General features: G+C 43.9%; 1 protein-coding gene across 1 annotated transcript in view; it reads left to right on the top strand.

Moving 5' to 3' along the window:
* IGF2BP3 (insulin like growth factor 2 mRNA binding protein 3) overlaps window positions 1-20,588 on the top strand; it is a 1,069,372-nt gene that overhangs the window by 799,168 nt on the left and 249,616 nt on the right. Inside the window, exon 12 of the mRNA XM_086941758.1 lies at window positions 11,749-11,823. Coding sequence (XP_086797884.1) covers window positions 11,749-11,823 — 75 coding nt within the window. The remainder of the gene's footprint in view (window positions 1-11,748; window positions 11,824-20,588) is intronic.

Here is a 20,588-nt window from a genome sequence, read left to right as displayed (position 1 = left end):
CCTGTCAGATTGTCACGAGTGGGAGTTAGAGCACGCTCAGGTGGACAGTGTTCTCCAGGCTTTCCGCAAACTGACATTGGATTTGTTCGCAACAAAGCAGAACACGAAATGCCAATATTATGCCAGCAGGTATCCTTAACAGGGGTCAAGGGGGAATGCCCTGTCCATGCGATGGTCGGGGATTTGCGCTTACCCTTTTCCACCAATCCCTCTAATACCAAGGGTCTTACGCAAGATGAAGTCGGAGGGCTGCCGTCTCATCCTGATTGCCCCCCGGTGGCCACGTCAGTACTGGTTCCAAGAACTTCTGTTGCTATCCCAGGACCAGCCGATACGTCTTCTGCCAACACCCACAATGCACAATGCTGTTGAGAAACAAAGGGCTGGTGCTTCATCCTGACCCTTCGTCTCTAAATTTACACGCATGGCTCCTGACTTCCTAGAATTCAATGACCTTGATACACCTCAAGATTGTTGTGACATCTTAGCTAAATCACGAGCTCAGAGCACAATTAAGACTTAGCGTCTTAAATGGAAGAGATTTTGCTGTAGGTGTGAAACAAACCAGGTTCACCCAATAGAAGCTCCTGCAGAACGAATTCTTCCTGATCTACTACATCTGGTTAGGTCTGGACTCACCTTTTCATCAGTGAAAGTCCATTTAGCCACTCTCTCCAGATTCAGGAAGGTTGCTAAGATTCCTTCGATATGTTCATCTTCATTAATCAAACAATTCATGAGCGGTCTTTTCAGAACTTTCCCTTCGGTGAGGCCTCCTCCACTGAAGTGGGAACTTAACACGGTCCTCAAGCAGTTGATGAATCACCCATTCGAACCCTTCCACAAAGCCAATCTCAAATTTCTCACATGGAAGGTTGCTCTGCTGCTGGCTCTAACATCCGCTAGAAGAATAAGTGAAATTCAAGCGTTCACTATAAAGGAACCATTTTTGCATTTCTCCCAAGTATTATGTCACCCTCCGGACTAACCCTACATTCATACCTAAAGTACCGTCCCAATTCCACCTCAAAAAACTGGTGAAGTTACGAACTTTCTTTCCAAACCAAACTACACCAGCGGAAAGAACCTTACATTCTCTTGACATCAAGTCTAACAGGCCATTGCTGAGGAAGGACAAGGCCCACTCCACAAGAACGGTGGCAGCGTCTATAGCATTGTTTGTTGGAGTGACTCTAAAAAATATCTGCTGTGCTGCGACATGGAAAAATGTCCACACTTTCACGAGGCATTACTGCCTTCAATGTACATGTCAAGAGGATGCGGCGGTAGGACAGGCTGTCCTACGCCACCTTTTTGAGAACATTTTCAGCTAACCTTTGTTCTCTTAATATTCATTCATATATGATCAAGGCCTTTTCAGGCTGAAACGCGTTATGGCGGGATGGTGTTGAGCACAAATAAATGAATAACGCATCAGTTCCGGGTCTCGCCTCGTCTTTGATGCTGATTATCTAAGAAGATGTCCTTCTGCTATATATATATATATATACTATACCATAATGCGAGATACCAACAGAGACACAAAGGTGTAATGAGTGGCTCTCATATACGCATATGTATATATAAAAAATGTTTTGAAATTTTGTAAACATGACAATGGTATATGTTTCCAATAACATTGATATACAAAGTTTTTTTGAAATGCATGCCAAAATGTCTGACCTTATATACACTGGGTTCTTTATGAAATGCACTGCAATAAGAATATCCCATAATATGAATTGCGAACTATGTCTAACAAAAAGTGTATTCTTGTATGTTAATATGGACTACATATCCCAGAAGTCTATGGGAATAGTAGAAATCAAAAAAAGGAGTATTAAACAGTTGCAAGAAAGTAGTGACACTTACCGTGAGCAAGGCCGTCAGGCTGAAACGCGTTGGTGTTAGACTGGGCACTGTAATAAATCAGTGAAAAAGAAGTTGCTGTGTGCGGCGTCCTTTGTTCAAAAAATTGTCTTTTGGCCATTGGTCTGGCCCAACGCCAGCACCCGCTGTGGAGCAATCCTGTATAAAGACCACAGTGTGTGAAAAAATAAATTTATATATATATATATATATATATATATATATATATGTATGTATGTATAGTGTGTGTATATAAGATGAGTGTATAGACCTATGCATGTTCCTTTACATATTTCTAAATCATGTTTTACATGTGAAAATTTGGGTTACGATGCATTTGTTAATTATTTATGGATGCAACTGGGAGTTTATCAGTACAAGTCTCCCACCATCCGCAACCGACTATATACTTGGCATACTGCTTGCTACTCTGATTTAGGCATGTGAATCTATGAAAGATACCCCAATACTGGATAAGAAAACAAGTCACTTACCTGTAACTTCAGTTATCCAGTATTGGTATCTTTAATAGATTCACATGCACCCACCCTCCTTCCCGGAGAGTCAGTTCTCTATTTTGGGATACTCATTTTCCCCTTGTGCTAACGAAAATCTGAGGAGAACTGGCTCTGCAGAGTGTTCTAGAGGGTGCTGATTGGTTGGGACAAAGACTTTGGTCTTTTTAGCATAATGATGTTGATAGGCTACTAGGATCTAGACCTCTGGCCTTTTTTCTTTAAGGCTGACTATCATTTACCTTTGTCACTGCTTTTTTATTTACCGTGGGACTCCCGCCTCGGCGACAGGGAATGATTCAGGCATGTGAATCTATGGAAGATACCAATACTGGATAACTGAAGTTACAGGTAAGTAACTATGAAGAAACTAGTCTGGAAGTCGCTAAAAACAGTCACTGGTGGAGGATAAAGTGGCTTTTTCATCCAGAACACATGCCTGGATGACGCTGAATTCTTACAAGATACTAGCCCAGCAACAATATTTTTAACTGGGCTATCCAAAAGCACAGAAATTAACATTCCTAAAGCTACGACTTGGAGTGGTGCCATGCACGCAGCATCTTCCACCATGGAAAAAGGTGCAGTCTTTTACAGCTTGGAGTTTGTACAAAAACGGCCAGGGCAAACCTCATCCACACCATTTGCTCCTGCACAGAGATGCCTCAAGAAAGGAGGCAACTGCTAAAAATCCCCTTTAATCCAAGGGGAATTCGGACAAGGAGGCAAGCAGTTTTGGCTTGCTTCCACCCAGCATCGTCTCAATTGAACTCTAGACTAGTCAGATGTCTTGAAGCGGCCAGAGCAAAAATGCTGAACTGTCACTAAAGCTGTTTTGGTGCAAAGGAACTTTCGATTATTTATTTTCACAGGGGCACTAACAATCGCTGCAATGACCGGTCAACTTATATTGGCAGCTCTCGCATGTTTAAATCTGCGTTTTTTTACTTTTAACTATGTTGATATTTTATTATTGCAAATTAATATTTTACACACGGTTTTATGTTCCGCACGCATAGCATTGGTTTTAAGTAAGACTGCAAATAAAATAAAACTAAACTGTTTGATTGCAAGCTAGCTGTGCTTGTATGCACAAGTCTCTGATGTAGAAGAAGTGTGGTGGGATGTGTCGCTGAGCAAGGTCTCTGTAAAGATTAGGAGGTCAAGATTGCATTGAGAGATGGTGTCTGAGATTTCCAGTATGTGCTCCACAGCAGATCTACACTTATGAAGCATGTCGCGTAGAGATGAGGTAATTGATTTGGTGCAAGGTGAGTTAGTATTTTGGTTATTATAGAGATTTTTGTTCCCGATAGCGGGGGTCTGCTTTTGACGCGAGTTGTATTTGAATCAGTTGGGATTCTGTGCTGGTTGGGCTTGTCTAGGGTTAAGGAGGAGAGGTAGTAGAGGAGGTTGGGCATAACATAGTGCTGTAGCTTGCAAGTAGGTGAACAATGTTTGCTTGGGAGAGAGTGGGTGTAGACCTTGTAGGGCGAGATATACTACTACTCCTAGGTATTAAGGGCTGAGGGTAGTGGGTCTTCAGCTGGGTAATATGAGGGGAGAGTATAAGAGAAGGTAGTCTGGAGTTTAGCTGGAATATAGTCCCCTTTTTGCTGAGGTTTTGGGTATACGATCTTGAAAGAGTTAATTCCAGCTTTCTCTGTCTTAGAAGACATTGTGAGTGATTTTGGGAGTTTTTTCTGCTTCATGGATCCAGGCCTGGAAAAGTCCACTATATTTTTACAGATGAAACCAGGTCCATCAGTGTGATGGGTGTGAGGGTGCTGTACTAACAAAGGTGCCTGTTCTCACCAGTAAGCAAAATGATCTGAGCTTTCTGGAATCAGTTTAACTCTGTAATCTCTTGTCCACTCTATAAAGCACCTCTGGAAATGTGAAGGCATGTAGTTGCCCTAACTTGCAAACTATGTGCAAGCTTTCGGGTGCCAGCCTGCTTAAGGAAGAGCCAGTGCATCCCACATAACATTGACTTGAAGCACTGCCATGTTTCCCAGTGCTACATGGATCCCTGCCTAGGGCATCTGGTAGGTTCTCTTGAGGTTGCCATCAGCATTGTTCTGTATCATGTGGGGCCTTTTCTATAGGCTACAGGGGAGGAGAGATGTAGGTCCCACAGTTGTGGAATTGACCTGTGACAGTACAGGAGAAGGATACTTTTCCATGCCCAATCTAAGATGGAGGAGTTACATATACTGGTATGCGAAGCGGTCACTAGGCTTGCTGGAGTGATCTGAAGTAAATCCTCATTAAGTTAGTCTGTAGTCTTAGTACTGGTTCATGGGGAGAAGTCCTATGTTCGAGGCATATGAGCTGCAGATTGCACACTGTGTATAGATCGCCACCTAGTGTTGGTCCCGGATGTTTGCAGTTTGTTGTTGTCCTGAAAAGTTCTTTGGAAGACACGAGATAGGTGACTCCTCCTTTGGACCGCATTGCCATCCGGCTCGGATGGGTTTCCTCCGCTCCGGTTTGGAACCGAATTTCCTTCGGCGCGCAATCCTCCCCCAGTTCGACGGTATTGTTTTGATGGCGCTCCACATCAAAGCGATTCTTGACCACTTCGAAGTCTTCGATTCCGGTCGTCGACGAAGGCCTTCGGGCCTACCTAGGCCTTACTTCCTGGCTCATGGAAAGGACGCCATTCAAAAAGTGTCCTCAATGTGAGTCGAGGTTTCTCCACACCGACCTACATGAAGTGTGCAACCTTTGCCTCTCGCCGGAGCACGAGGCCAAAGACTGTTCCGCCTGTGTCTCTTTACGCTCCAAGAAGACGATCTGGGACCGACTAGCTCGAAGAACTATGGCTCGCTTCTGTCCCTGATGACATCTTGGAAGAGGGCGTCGACCTGCCAGAACACCAGCACGCCGAAGAGAGTAATCGAAGTCGAGGAAGTCACTCCAGCTCAACGGGTCATAAGTAAGATCGTCGACCCCCAACCCTTCCTCGACACCCTCCAAAAAGGCTTCGGGCACACCCTCACCTTCTGGTCCGTGTGCACACCGAGAGACTGCTTCCCACGCCGCGCCTTCGGGCCCGGCAAAGAAGTCTACTAAGCCTTCAGGCAGCTCGGGCTCGAGCCAGCCTATCCCCGGTGCCGATCCTATACCGACACCGAAGAAAAAGTCATCTTCCGCCACCACACCGACCTTAGCACACGGCGCCGAAGACTGGCAGCTCATCGATGCCAAAACCGCACCCAGAGGCGACTAAAGAGCCGCCTTAAGCTCAAGAACACGTTTCGGAACTGAAATAACACCCAGAACCGAAGAAACAGGTTCCGGTAAAGGTCAATTCTAAACCAAAAGATCCAAAACCAGCTACCGACTCTGTGCCGAAAAAACCTAAGGAGCCAAAATCCTCGACGCCGAAGGATTTTCCCTATTCAGAGGAACTTTTCACACCTGATCCTAACCAAAAACCTCTTGTAAAGGATCCTAAGACTGGTCACTTAACTCTCAGTTCCAAGAAGAGAGCACTTGAGGCGCTAGCACCTCTTCCTCCTCCTCCTCCAAAGAAGAGGGACATTGCAACCTCTCCATTAAGGGCCCCTTCTCCACCTCCTCCCCATATTATTCCTCCTTTTACATCTCCTCCACCTCACCATTCACCTACATCATCCCCTAATCTAGACAATGATGCAGACATAGACTCTGAGGACAGGTGGGGGTGCACATGAACCAGCAGAGACCAATAGTCCCCCTCAGTCACCTAATCCATGGGACGATTACAACACCCCTGATGTGCCTTATGTCCCACAAGACGATATATACCCTTCTAGACTTTCCCCACCAGAGGACACTATAGCTTTTAACCTACTAGTCCAAAGAGCTGCCCAATATCATGGGGTAGACTTACACACTGATACACTGATGCAGTGGAGGAAGATTTCCTACTTGACACTTTTGATAACACGCAAAGGTCTACTGCCATTTTGCCAATGCTTAAGGATGTCATCAAGCACGCAATAGACGTTTTAAAGAATCCTGTTTGGGCTAGAGTCCTTAATACTTACATTGAGAAAAAATATAAAGCTGCCCCCACAGATCCAGTTTATATTAAAGGTCCAGCACCATTAGATCTTTAGTAGTGTCTAATGCACGTAAACGTGCTAATTCCCATACATCAGGTGAAGCCTTACCACCAGACAAAGAATCTAAGCTACTTGGCGCCTCTGGCAAAAGAACAGCGTCACAAGCAGCTAATATCTGGCACATTGCCAATACCCAAGCGTTGCTGGCCAGACAGAGCACATTATGATGAACTAGAGTCCATAATGCAACACCTACCAGACAAATACAAAAATAGGGACAACGAACTTATACAGGAAGGTAAAAATATTACTAATACTACCGTTCGTTGTGCCCTAGATGCTGCAGATACTGCCTAAAGGGCAATCAATTCCAGCACCCTACTACGTAGAAATACTTGGCTACGTATTTCAGGTTTTAAACCTGAAGTACAAAACTCCATCCTTAACCAGCCAGCCATTTGATGAGACACATTTATTTGGCCCAAATTTCGACGTGTCTTTAGAAAAAATGAAAATAGACACTGCTACAGCAAAATCTATGGGAGCCTTGCAGCAGCAAGCTCCCATACGTACTTTTCGTCGCTCATCATACAGAGGCAACACTAGAGGCTACTCCTCAGAAAGTCCCTCCCCTTCTTACAAGACTCCTAGCCAATCCACATTCACTAAGGGCTACCAGAGAGGGGGTTACAGGGGTAACAACAAAGGCAGAGGCAAAACCAACAACTCCCTCTCTGCCTCTACCCAATGACTTTCCTGCCCTCCCCCCAACATTCCACTCCTGTGGGGGGGGAAAGACTGCAACAATTCCTTCCTCGCTGGATCAACATCACATCAGACAGGTGGGTGCGACAAATTATTCAGTCAGGTTATTGTCTAGAATTAACATCTACCCCCCAATCATACCACCCAAACAGCGTCCAATGTCACAATAACATCTATCACTGTTAAAGCAAGTAGTATCTCTGCTACAAAAAAGTGCAATAGAACCAGTTCCTCTGCACCACCAAAACAAGGGGGTTTACTCTCCACATTTTCTAATCCCGAGAAAGGACGGCTCTCAATGGCCTTTTCTAGACCTCAGACCGCTAAACATATACATAGTCAGACCATTTTCACTTGGTCACACTCCAACAAGTCCTTCCGCACTGGTCACAAAACAACTTCCTTGCTACTTTAGATCTCAAGGACTCATACTCCCACATTCCCATTCACAAGGCTCACAGGAAGTATCTCAGATTTGTGATAGACGGACAACACTATCAATTCAAAGTACTCCCCTTCGGAGTCACAACAGCACCAAGAGTATTCACCAAGTGCTTAGCAGTAGTGGCAGCACATTTACGAAGACAACACATCCATGTCTTCCTGTACCTCGACGATTGGCTCATAAAAGCCAGCTCATACAACCTATGCGTGGAACACACTCATGCCACAATACAGCTGCTCCACAAATTGCAGTTCACAATAAACCACGCCAAATCCCATCTACAACCATCCAAGGTACAACAGTACCTCCGTGTCACAATAAACACCTCAACAGCGCTAGCATATCCCACTACAGCAAGGATAGCCAGCATGAAAACTCTCTAACAAAGTTTCAGCTACAACACTCCCTTCCAGCATGAGTGTTAATGCAACTCATAGGGATGATTGCCTCTTGCATTTTCATAGTGCCCCATGCAAGACTTCAAATGCATCCACTACAATAATGCTTATCACGTCAATGGAACCAGGCTCAAGGTCAATTAACAGACCTAGTGTTGGTAGACGGTCGGACTCCTCGCTCTCTGCAGTGGTGGAACACCAAAAATCTTTTCAAGGGACGACCGTTCCTAGAGCCAGTTACTCAGATAATCTTGACTGCGGACGCATCGCTCTCAAGCTGGGGAGCCCACCTCCTGCAACACACCATGCAAGGCAGGTGGACACCGAAACAAAAGTTACTCCACATCAATCATCTGGAGTTACAAACAATATTCCTAGCACTAAAAGCTTTCCAAAAACAAGTATCCAAAATAAAAGCTGTGTTAGTCAGCACAGACATGACAGCCTTGTATTACATACAGAAACAGGGAGGCACACACTCCCTGCAGCTCTCATCTAGCACAAGACGTATGGCGGTTGGCTATTCCTCAAAACATATTCCTTCTAGCCCAGCATGTTCCAGGAGTACAGAATACCATAGCGGATCTGTTAAGTCATCAAACACAACAGACCCACGAGTGGGAACTTCATATACAAGTTCTTCAGCCATTCTTTCAGATGTGGGGACAACCTCAGATAGACCTATTTGCAACCCACGAAAACGCCAAATGCCCAAGCTTCGCCACGAGATATCCACACCCACTGTCCAAAGGCAATGCGATATGGATGAACTGGTCAAACAGATTTGCGTACGCTTTTCCACCTCTACCACTCATGCCACTAGTAGTACGTAAACTACAGCAGCATTCGCTCACCCTCATCGCTCCAACGTGAGTTAGACAGCCGTGGTACACCACCCTGCTACAACTGTCGGTAGTACCACACCAAAAATTCCACCTGTCTCCACACCTCTTAACACAGAACCGTGGAGAGAACAGACACCCGGACCCAGCTCAGCTCAACCCAGCGATCTGGCTCCTGAAATCCTAGAATTTGGATATCTGAACCTTCCTCCAGACTGCATGAATGTCATTAAAGAAGCTAGAGGTCCAACCACTAGGGCATGTTATGCAGCCAAGTGGAAACGATTTGTAATATATGGTCACAACAACATTATTAATCCTCTAGATGTGTCCATTCAACACATCTCCAAAGATGTAACTTATCCTATACCTCTATTAGACTACATCTCGCTGCAATAGCAGCATATCTGCAAAACAGATAACATCTATCTCTATTCAGAGTGCCTGTCATTAAATCCTTTATGGAAGGCCTTAAAAGAATAATTCCCCCCAGGGTACCACCTTCACCTGTGTGGAATTTAAATGTTGTTCTCACACAGTTAATGGGACCTCCCTTCGAACCCTTACACAAATGTGAACTACAATTTTTTAACGTGGAAGGTTGCGTTCCTAGTAGCTATTACTTCTCTGCGGAGAGTTAGTGAATTACAAGCACTAACCATTCAAGAACCCTTCTTGCAAATGCATCACAATAAGGTAGTTCTGCATACTAATCCAAAATTATTGCCCAAAGTCATTTCTCCCTTCCATCTCAATCAGTCTGTGGAACTGCCCGTTTTCGTCTCGCAGCCACAGACCGTAGCAGAAAGAGCTCTTCATACCCTAGATGCCAAAAGAGCATTGCTATACTACATAGAGAGGACACAACCCTTTCGTAAGACGAAACAACTTTTTGTGTCTTTCTCACCACCACACAAAGGTAATACCATTTCAAAATCTGTGATAGCTAGATGGATTGTCAAATGCATACAGATTTGTTACCACAAAGCTAAACGTACGTTATCTGTTCCTCCTAAAGCCCACTCTACAAGAAAAATAGGGGCTTCAATGGCATTTTTAGGGAACATTCCCCTAGATGACATCTGCAAAGCAGCTACATGGTCTACACCGCACACATTCACAAAACACTTGTGTAGATGTGCAAACCAAACATCAAGTTAATGTGGGCCAGGCTGTTCTCAAAACATTATTCCGAACTACTGCAACAGATAAGGGTGGTTGCCGCTAGGGGTGGGTACTGCTATACAATCTATGCACAGTGTGCAATCTGCAGCTCATGTGCCTCGAACGGAAAATGCTACTTACCAATATGCATCTGTTCTTGGCATGTAGAGCTACAGAGTTGCACATGCCCACCCGCCTCCCCGGCTACCCTTATCTGTTCCAGTATGATCTTAATTAGATACAAACTATATGGGCATCCTTCCTTTTATTGCAAAGCTCCATTTCCCTATGGCGAAAAACAATCTGGGGATGGAGCCGATGCCCATGCGCAATGTGGTCCGAAGGAGGAGTCACATCTCGTGACTTCCAAAGAACTTTTCAGGACAACAACAAACTGCAATCATCCGGGCCCAACACACGGTGGAGATCTATGCACAGTGTGCAACTCTGCAGCTCTACATGCCAGGAACAGATGCATACTGGTTTCCTTCCCTTCCTATGGACAGTCTTAGTTCAATATTTCCAGGAGGCGGCAGTCCATTTTTCCTCTTTCATCAACTTAAGGATCTGAGCTCCCATCATACCTGCAGCAAGAGTGGCAGCCATTTTTGCTATGCAAACATTCCCCTTGAATCAATCCCGTTTTCTTCTTCCCCTTTTTCTCCACCTGCTGCCAGAACCCTCAAGCACCCACCATCTTTTCAGGAGAGTGAAAGAGGCTTGCAGCCAGGTTGAAAGGAAGATTTTATTTTTTTGAAAGTCACCAGTCTTGCTGGTGGGTTTTGTGCCCCAATAGGATCTTCCCCCAATGTTAGTTTAATGACTGCCTAAACTCCACTAAACTGCACAAAAGTACCTGTACTCTATTGAACACTGTGGCGACTCTTTGCTGAGTTAGAGGCACATGACTGAAGGACTACAGCCCACGAAGGAAACAAGAGGAGGTGGCAGACACTCTGTGGCTGGGAGCCTGCAATGTGTGAGCAGCTGGTTGTGCATCTAGGAATGGCCGGCGAGACAGGTGAAGGGGTAAATTCCAGAAGCACTGGGATCTCTTGCCAGTAGGCGCAGCAACAGCTCGCTCCAGTTCAGTCACACAGATCAGGGAGTGCCGCATCATGAGGGAAGGTGCTGGGCAGACAGGGGGCGGTGCGCCACCATTTTATGTACATGCCATATGTCATTTGTGCAATGTCACAGTTTGGATTTGCAGCCTATGTCTGTTACGCTATTATTAATTACAGGCGTTTTACTTGCTTTTGAAGAGACTCCTGTCTTGATATGTTACTTTCATACATTTTGTGAATTTTACTATTATTTAAAGGATAAACTTAGAATACATTTTAATGAAACTATCTGTCCATTAACAGTTTAATTCTGCAAAAACAAAGAAGTGTGTTGGGGGATTCTAATAAGTATATCCTTTTTTTATCTTTCAGAAGTACATTCAGAGGTCCACACATTTTACACTAAAAGATCCCACTGCCAACATCTACAAATAGTAAAGGGACCTTTTAAAGCTCATTAACACACATTAAGTTCTACCCTGTAATTGGATTTTATTGTACATGTTTTTTTCTGTTAGATGTTAACTGCATTTATATTTTTAGGTAATGTATTTAAGAGCACATTGTGTAAAATATTAAACATATCATTTTTATAAATGTTGTCTGATGCATGAAATCTATTTTGCAGATAGCTCCTCCTGAAGGACCTGATGCAAAGCAAAGAATGGTGATAATCACGGGACCCCCAGAATCTCAGTTTAAGGTACTGTGATTGCAGACATTTTGGCACACTTTAATTTATCTGTTCCAAGGCACTATAAAGTGTTACTCTGGTATGTCTCAATGATTCAGCAGTTTTACCCATAGCATTGTGAGCAATGTTTATGAGTTGGAACCATTTATTCTCTCAATGTTAATGTCCAATCCTCCAAAGTAAGTGCTATCCTCACTGGTGGATGTTTGAACACTAACTAGAAGTTTGACTTTCTGGTCAAATTTATTAATGATACGGTCTGAGAATATAAACAGGAAGATACTGAAAAGGCAAGTGGACCATGTGAGACGGAGAACTAGTAAGCACACATTTATTTCAACTGTGGCTTGCTTGAGAACATGAGAATTTCGTACACCTTCCTAGTGCTAATAAAGTGGAACTTGCATGGAAAAACAGGAAGTTACACCTTCACAGGTTTCTTAATGTTAACTTTGCAGTTTCTTATGACTTAGTTGGAGAATTCTTTGCCAGTTAATTCACTCCTGAAGCTGATGTACCCAATTGAAAATCTGCAGTTCATACTATCAAGATTTCTTTCCTTAATGTCAGTAGATCTTCTGCTCGCTGCTGTTGAAATAAAACTGTAGATTATGATGAATGTCTCCTATTCATCCAGTTACAAGAGCAAAAACAACCATTGTTACAAAGTGAGCACACCTGTTTTTATAACCACTTCTGTGACCCAAGGCTGTTAGTGGCGCACTTGAGCCCTTCAGAGGGGATGATTTGTACCATATTTAAAGTTTGGCCGATGTATATCTGCCAAATGTGGCTGATGTCCTGTACACTTTATTTAGAGTTTGTAGGACATACAGGACATCCACTGTTTGGTGTGTGTCGCGCATCCGCCGACTCAGTCATTTGTTCTTTTATGGAGTTTTCTCTTAGCCGGTCAATCAATCAATTAATCAAAGCATTTATATAGCGCACTACTCACCCAGAGGGTCTCAAGGCGCTGGGGGAGGGGGGGGTCCGCTACTGCTCGAACAGCCAGGTCTTGAGTTGCTTCCTGAAGGCGAGGTGGTCCTGGGTCAGGCGGAGGTGGGTCGGGAGGGAGTTCCATGTCTTGGCGGCGAGGTAGGAGAAGGACCGTCCCCCTGTGGTGGCTCTTTGGATGCGGGGGACGGCGGCGAGGGCGTGGCCGGTCGATCGAAGCTGGCGTTTGGGAGCGTAGAAGTTGAGGCGGCTGTTGAGGTATCCTGGGCCTTGGTTGTGTAGGGCTTTGTGTGCGTGGGTGAGGAGTCGGAAGGTGATTCTCTTGTTGACCGGGAGCCAGTGCAGGTCTCTCAGGTGTCCGGAGATGTGGCTGCGACGGGGGATGTCCAGGATGAGTCGTGCTGAGGCGTTCTGGATCCGCTGGAGTCTCTTCTGGAGTTTGGCGGTGGTTCCGGCGTAGAGGGAGTTGCCGTAGTCCAGCCGGTGAGTTGCTAAGTTTCCCCAAATGTAGTTAATTTATCTCAAGAAGTCCTTACCATTGAAAGGGCAAGATGTTTTGACAGAAGGTGCCATGTACCATGCTCTTAATCTCTAAACACATTGGAGTATGATTGGATCCGTGGAGCCCTGTAGTCCCCACATTTAAACAATTGAATTACTGGGAAGTAGGGTAGCTTCTCATGTAGACAAAGGTCAAGGGAAAATGACCAGTCTGATACCTTAAACTTGTGGCTGCAGTAATGGAGTCAAATCATGACCTTGCTGAATGGAAATCAAAACACCTAGAACACCAATAGGTATTGACATTTTAGAGTTGTGAATATATTATTGCAAATTTAATAAATCATTTCTCATGCAAGCAGCAGGTATAAAAAGAGGCTGGCTGTGCGATTTTCTAGTTTTTTTGGTTCACAGCATGTATTGTAGAGACATATTTTCAGTTTCTAAGGCATTTAGCCGTTTTTCATTAAATAGTCCTGAGGACACCAACAAAGTTGTGAACGTTCTGAGAAGGATGTATGTAGTTTGGGATTATTTCCTCCCAAAGTCTACACAAGTTGGCTGTGTTAAATCTACCCAATTTAACCTCTGTCCAATCCCAACTTGCATACATTTTATCTCATCCCCCCTTCACTCTTCGAAAGCAGTGGATCGTGTTTGCAGTTACTGTGGGAAAGGATCACTCTTAGTGGTTAAAACTGAACTCATGAAGCTTTTAGGCATGATAGAATATTATGCAAAATTGATGAAACTCGTTATTCTGTCGTAGAGAGGGGAGCATTGGCTGTGTTTTGGGCAGTGAGAAAGCTAAGGAAATTTCTTTGGGGTCTGGTCTTTGATGTTCATACTGATCATAAACCCTTAGTGGAAATTTTTAGCAAGAAAGGTGTGGATTTGGTATCTGGTAGGATATCAAAATGGGTTATTGGCCTACAAGAATATAGCTTTGGTATTCAATACATTCCGGGTGTGGACAATGGAATAGCAGATGTTTTCTCACGTTTAGTTTCCAATAGAGATTTGGAAGATGATTATTTGGATTTAGATGATGAACTGGTTTGTGCTGTGGAGTATGAATTTCTATCTGAGAAGAAATGGTCTGAAGAGTTGGGGAAAGATGTTACTTTATGTGAGGTTATGTCTTTGTTGAAAAATGGTTGGGTCAATTGCAAAGTAGGTTCTGCTTTGACTAAGCCTTTTTGGACGGTTCGCAGTGAATTATCTGTTGATGATAATTTATTGTTTCGTGGGACAAGGTTGATTCCTCCATCTAGTCTTAGGAAAGATTTGGTTCATGTTGCTCATTCTGGTTTATCCAAAAGTAAGGAGAGGCTTCGCATGTCATATTGGTGGCATGGATAAAATGGTTGAAAGGGTGATTAGGGATTGTATACACTGTAATGTTAGCAACAAGTCTTATAGTACGCACACAAAACCTATGTTTTTAAGAAGAAGACCTAACGGTCCTTGGCAGGACATAGCTCTGGATTTAGTGGGTCCCATACAACATAGAGATTCTCAGGTTTTTATACTAGTGGTTATTGACATGTACTCAAGATGGCCAGAGGTATTTTTTTTGTCAGGAATTGATTCGAGTAAGATTATCCAATGTTTGAGTGAGTTATTTTGTAGAGAAGGTCTTCCTGCAACCATCTTATCAGATAATGGTGTTCAATTTGTTTCTAAGGAAATGGAACATTATTTATCTTCTAGGGGTATTGCACATAAGACCTGTTCTCTTTACCACCCTGAGGCCAATGGTATGGTCGAGAGATTTAACAAAGTAATCAAGGACACTATTAGTTTAGCTAAAAACTTGTCTTCTGATTGGAAAAAATGTGTTTTGGGAAAAATAAAAGAATACCGTTACACTCATCATGCTACAACTGGAAAGACTCCATTTTTATTGTTTCGTGGGAGAATTCCTAACACGCATGTTGAACCTTTTTGGGTTAATAAGTATGAAGTGTTGAAGGGTAAAGAATGTGTGTGCAACAAGGATGAAATTGTTAAAAATGAGATGGATAAAGCTGAACGTAGAAAAGCATATTTTGATGTCAAATAAAGTGTCAAAAAAACTGTTGTCTGTGTTGGTGATTTGGTCATGGTCAGACGACCTGGTATGGTGGGTTGTTCTGAAACAAAGTTCATGAAACCTATTAAAGTGATCAAAATTTTTAACAATGCTGTACAAACTCAAGATCATCGCATTTGGAATTTAAATAGAATTGTCATTGTTAGAAGGAAATTGCAAGGAGGTGAACATTTTAATTCCAAGGACAACGATTTGGAAAATAGTAAAGCAATTGATTCTGGAAATGTTAGGTCTTCTTCACGAGTGTCTAGAAGACCTGGTCATCTTTCTGATTTTGTATAGTTTGGGTACCTTAATAATTTTGTGTAAGTTGTGCATCTTATTTTTTTTGTTTTTTGGAGGGAAGGAGATGTGTAATATTTAACTCTGCAGCTTTAATAGAATTTTAAGGATGTCATTAGTTATGTCAGCCAATGTTGTCATGGATATGTTCTAATTTGTCAGTTGATGTCTGCTGGCATTGTATGTGGATGGGATCTTTTATTCCTGGATTAAACTTCATTTTATGAACTATTCCTCATCTTGGATTTATTGGAAGATACTTCAAAGAAAATCTTTGAATAGACCTGGATTTACCAGGCAGCTAAATAGTAGTCTTTTGGAAGCTGGTGATTTTTCTGGGCAATAGATACGCATTTATGAATCAATATTGCACAACAAGTAATAGCAAGACGGCCCCAGTCACATAAAAACAATATGTATATACCCACAATGAGCAGTGAATAACTTTTCAGGGGAATCAGTTTACTAAAGCAACATTTTCAGAAATTCTAATTGGAGATCTCTTTGATCCACCTTTCTTTTCATATAAATGTGTAATTTTTCTTGTAAAATGACAATGTCATGTACACACACATTCCAAGGTGTTGCATCGACGCGAGCAGCAACTAATGCCTCCTATTTTAGGACACTGAATCGTATGGTATATGTCCGGAGAACTTTATCATTTTTTCCTTTATTACTGTGGAACCTACTATTTAATATTTAAAAACTTGTAATCCCCGAAGAGTCTGTCCCTTTTAGGTCAGTTGTAATGATTATCATGTTCTAGCTTGAGGGTTTTGCCACTTGTAAACTTCAATTTCATGATTTACTTTGATCTCCACAGATGTGTGCTGCCTTCCTTACTGCTTTGATCCTGCATAGGAAAAGCGTAAATGTACAGGTGGCAGAACACAAAGCTTGCAATACTGAGATGATCAGAGCATTCGGCCATCTTTCATTCGAGCAGTTTGTTAGAATGAATGTCTGCACCATGGGATTTCCATTCACAACTCCAAATCTAAAATTAAAGCCTACCACTCTGCAGCAAACTCCCTAAAGATAGTAGATACTAAAAAATGCAATTATTTTCATTCATTGCTATGTAGTCTTGGGGTTGATATCTGTAACGGATGGACGTCTGAAAGAAATTACTTCATAATACTATGTTCGAGTCATGTGGGCTGCTGAATTCATATCTTAGCATAGATCGCCGCCTAGTGTTGGGTCCGAATGTTTGCACCTTGTTGTCTTGGAAGAGTCTTCGAAGTATCACGAGATAGGTGACTCCTCCCCTGGACTACAGTGCGCATGGGCATCTTCATCTTCAGATTGTTTTTCTCCGCCATTGGGTTCGGATGCACTTTGACAACTCCAACTTCAGGTCCAATGTTTTCCAACTTTCTAAGGCCAAAAACCTTATACTTTCAACAGTATTGTTTCCGCTCGGTATCCCTCGACTCAACAGTTCTTTCCATCTATCTCTGGTAGTCGACGTGGGCCGTTGGGCCTTTTCGACGCCACGTGGGCCTCCTGCCGATGGAAAGGACCCCGTTCATAAGATGCCCACAATGCCGATCCAAGTTTCCACATAGAGACAAGCATACAGTATGCAACAGGTGCCTATCTCCGGAGCACAACGAAGAAAACTGTCCAGCTTGTGCTCAGTTCCAATCGAAGAAAAGTATCCGTAACCGAAGAGCTGCTCGACAAGAGATGCAGCAACAGGCACATGAACAGGGCAACATTTTCGACGACTAACATGAACTCCCAGAGGCAGCGGACTCCGACCTAGAACTAGTCACAGTAGAAGACCAGTCTGACTCAGATGACGACATCCCACCGGGGCAAACTGAGTACCAAAGCCCCTTCCCTGCCTCCACCTCAAGACAAGGCTCCGGTCAAAGCATCGCCTAAAAGCCTAAGCCGCGACCGAAACACCGCTTCAGAAGCCCCGCCTTCCGGCTCTGCTCCGAAGACCATACCCGAGCCATCCGGTACCCTGGGACCGAGCAAAACACTTACCAAAAAGGCCGTCGACTCAAAAACGGCCGCAGAGCCGAGAACGGGCGCCGACATTAAAGTCGTCGATCCAAAAAAGGCAGTCGAGCCAAAGAAGGTCGTTGATTCGAAAAAGACCGTTGACCCGAAGAAGGTCGTTCATCCAAAGAAAACAGTCGACCCGAAAAAGGTCATTGACCCGAAAAAAGGAATCTACCCCAAGAAAGTAGTCGATCCGAAAAAGGCCGTCGAAACGAAAAAGGCCGTCGAAACGAAAAAAGTCGGCGAGCCGAAAAAACACATCGAGCCGAGAAAGGCTGTTGACCCGAAAAGGACCGTCGAGCCGAACAAGGCCGTCGAGCCGAACAAGGCCGTTGAGCCGAAAAAAGCGCAACAGAAAATTAAAAACAAGCAAGCGACCGATCCAAAAACATCGGCGCTGAAGCCACGGACAGTGGAAGAAGAGCTTTTTCAGCCTGATCCAGTGAGCTCAGACCTAAATACTGTATATACAACCTGATACAGGACATATAGCAGTTTACAATAAGAACAAGAGAAGACTGGACATTGAGGCTCCTTCTCCTGTTCCTCCAAAGAAAAAGGACTTTGGGACATCCCCTTCTAGACCTTTCACACCTCCTCCTTTCACTCTTAACATGCCTTATGTTCCATATTCTCCTCCACCTCCACACTATGAGGGAGAAGACATGGGTGAAGACCCTCAACAGGACTTTATAGACCATGATGATCAAGGAAACCAGGATCACACATGGGACGATCAGAATGACCCGGATGACCCATATGATACACAACCCATACCCGATCCCTCGACATACCCCACAAAGCCACCTCCTTCTGACGACACTGTCGCCTTTAACCAGTTAGTTGACAGAGCAGCTCAGTATCATGGTGTAAGCATGCACACTGACCCTGTAAAGGAGGATTTCCTATGTAACACCTTCCCTACATCAGAGAAAAGTGTACGTATACTCCCTATGCTAAAGGGAATACTAAAGCACGCACCGGACATCTTTAAAGACCCAGCCAGAGCGCGAGTCCTCAATCCAACAATTGAAAATAAATACAAACCAGCCCCTACAGACCCCTCTTATATCAAGGCTCAGTTACCACTAGAATCTCTAGTTGTTTCTAATGCTAGGAAAAGGGCCAATTCGCAAACAGGTGATGCCCCCCCTCCTGACAAGGAGTCAAAAATCTTAGAAGCCTCAGGGAAAAGAGTGGCCTCTCCGACAGCAAATACAGCCAATACACAAGCTTTCCTAGCACGCTATGACAGAGCACACTACCGGAACACTATAAAGCAAAAGCTAATAACCTAATACAGGAAGGGAAATTCATCACAAACGCATCCATAAAATGCGCCCTTGATGCAGCTGATACAGCCGCTAGGTCCGTCAACACTAGTGTGTTGCTACGCCGGCATGCCTGGCTCTGCATCTCTGGTTTTAAAAATGAGGTGCAATCTACCATACTCAATCAACCCATTAACCAGGATTTCTTGTTTGGCCCTGCAGTTGATACCATCTTAGAGAAGATGAAAAAAGATACTGACACCGCTAATTCAATGGGTGCACTTCAATTTCAACAGTCTAGGAGCTCCTTTCGTCGATCCTCTTTTCGAGGCTCAGGCAGAGGCAACACATCCCAAACTTCTTCATTTAAAAGTACTACACAAGGCACCTTTAAAAAAGGCTCCAACAGAGGAGGTTATAGAGGGAACAATAACCAGGGCAGAGGACGTGGTGGTAATAACACCAGAGCCTCCACCGCCAACAAACAGTGACTTGTTCACACTCCCTCCATACCACTTAACACCAGTCAGAGGCAGAATAACACAATTCCTACCAGTCTGGAACGCCATTACGACAGACAGGTGGGTGAGACAAATTATCCAGTATGGTTACAGCCTGGAACTCACTTCTACTCCACCCAACATCCTGCCCAAACACAGTCCAATGTCCAAAGAACACATCACGCTGTTACAACAAGAGGTGCTATCCATGCTGGAAAAGGGTGCCATAGAGCCAGTACCTTTTCAACATCAAGGGACAGGAGTATACTCTCTATACTTCCTCATTCCCAAAAAGGACGGATCCCTCAGACCAATATTGGACCTCAGACCTCTGAACCAATACATAATCTCAGAGCATTTCCATATGATCACTGCACAACACGTACTCCCACTACTTCAGCAAGGTGATTTACTTGCTACATTAGACCTCAAAGATGCATACTTATACATCCCTATACATCCAGCTCACAGGAAATACCTCAGGTTCACAATAGAAGGTCACCACTATCAATTCAAAGTTCTTCCCTTTGAGGTAACTACAGCACCAAGGGTTTTTACAAAATGCCTAGCAGTTGTAGCAGCACACCTCAGAAGGCAACACATCCATTTGTTCCCCTACCTCTTCGATTGGCTCATAAAAGCCAACTCATACGCACAGTGTGCAAGCTATATGTCGCAGACAATCCAGCTACAACACAGTCTAGGATTTTCCAAAACTTACCCAAAATCACATCTGCAACCCTCCCACATACAACAATTTCTGGGAGCAACAATAAATACCTCAGTGGCGAAGGCCTATCCAAATTCAGCCAGGATAGCCAACATACAGTCTCTCATTCAAAGATTTTAGCCACAACACTCCCTGCCAGCTCGAGTGTTCATGTAGCTTATAGGCATGATGGCATCCTGCATATTTATTGTCCCTCTTACTCTCCTTCAAATGCGTCCCTTACAAGAATGCCTAGCACGGCAGTGTAACCAAGCTCGAGGACAACTAAAAGACCTAGTGTTGGTAGACAGTCAACACTAACAACTCTCTGCATTGGTGGAACGCACAAAACCTTTGCTAGGGGCGACTGTTCCAAGAGCCAGTTCCACAAGTAGTATTAACCGCGGACCCATCACTGACAGGTTGGGGAGCCCATC

The sequence above is a fragment of the Lissotriton vulgaris genome, chromosome 10, assembly GCF_964263255.1.
Source record: "Lissotriton vulgaris chromosome 10, aLisVul1.2, whole genome shotgun sequence".
NCBI lineage: Eukaryota > Metazoa > Chordata > Amphibia > Caudata > Salamandridae > Lissotriton > Lissotriton vulgaris.
The sequence above is the reverse complement of the archived record's forward strand: the minus strand, read 5'-3'. Positions and strand labels throughout refer to the sequence as shown.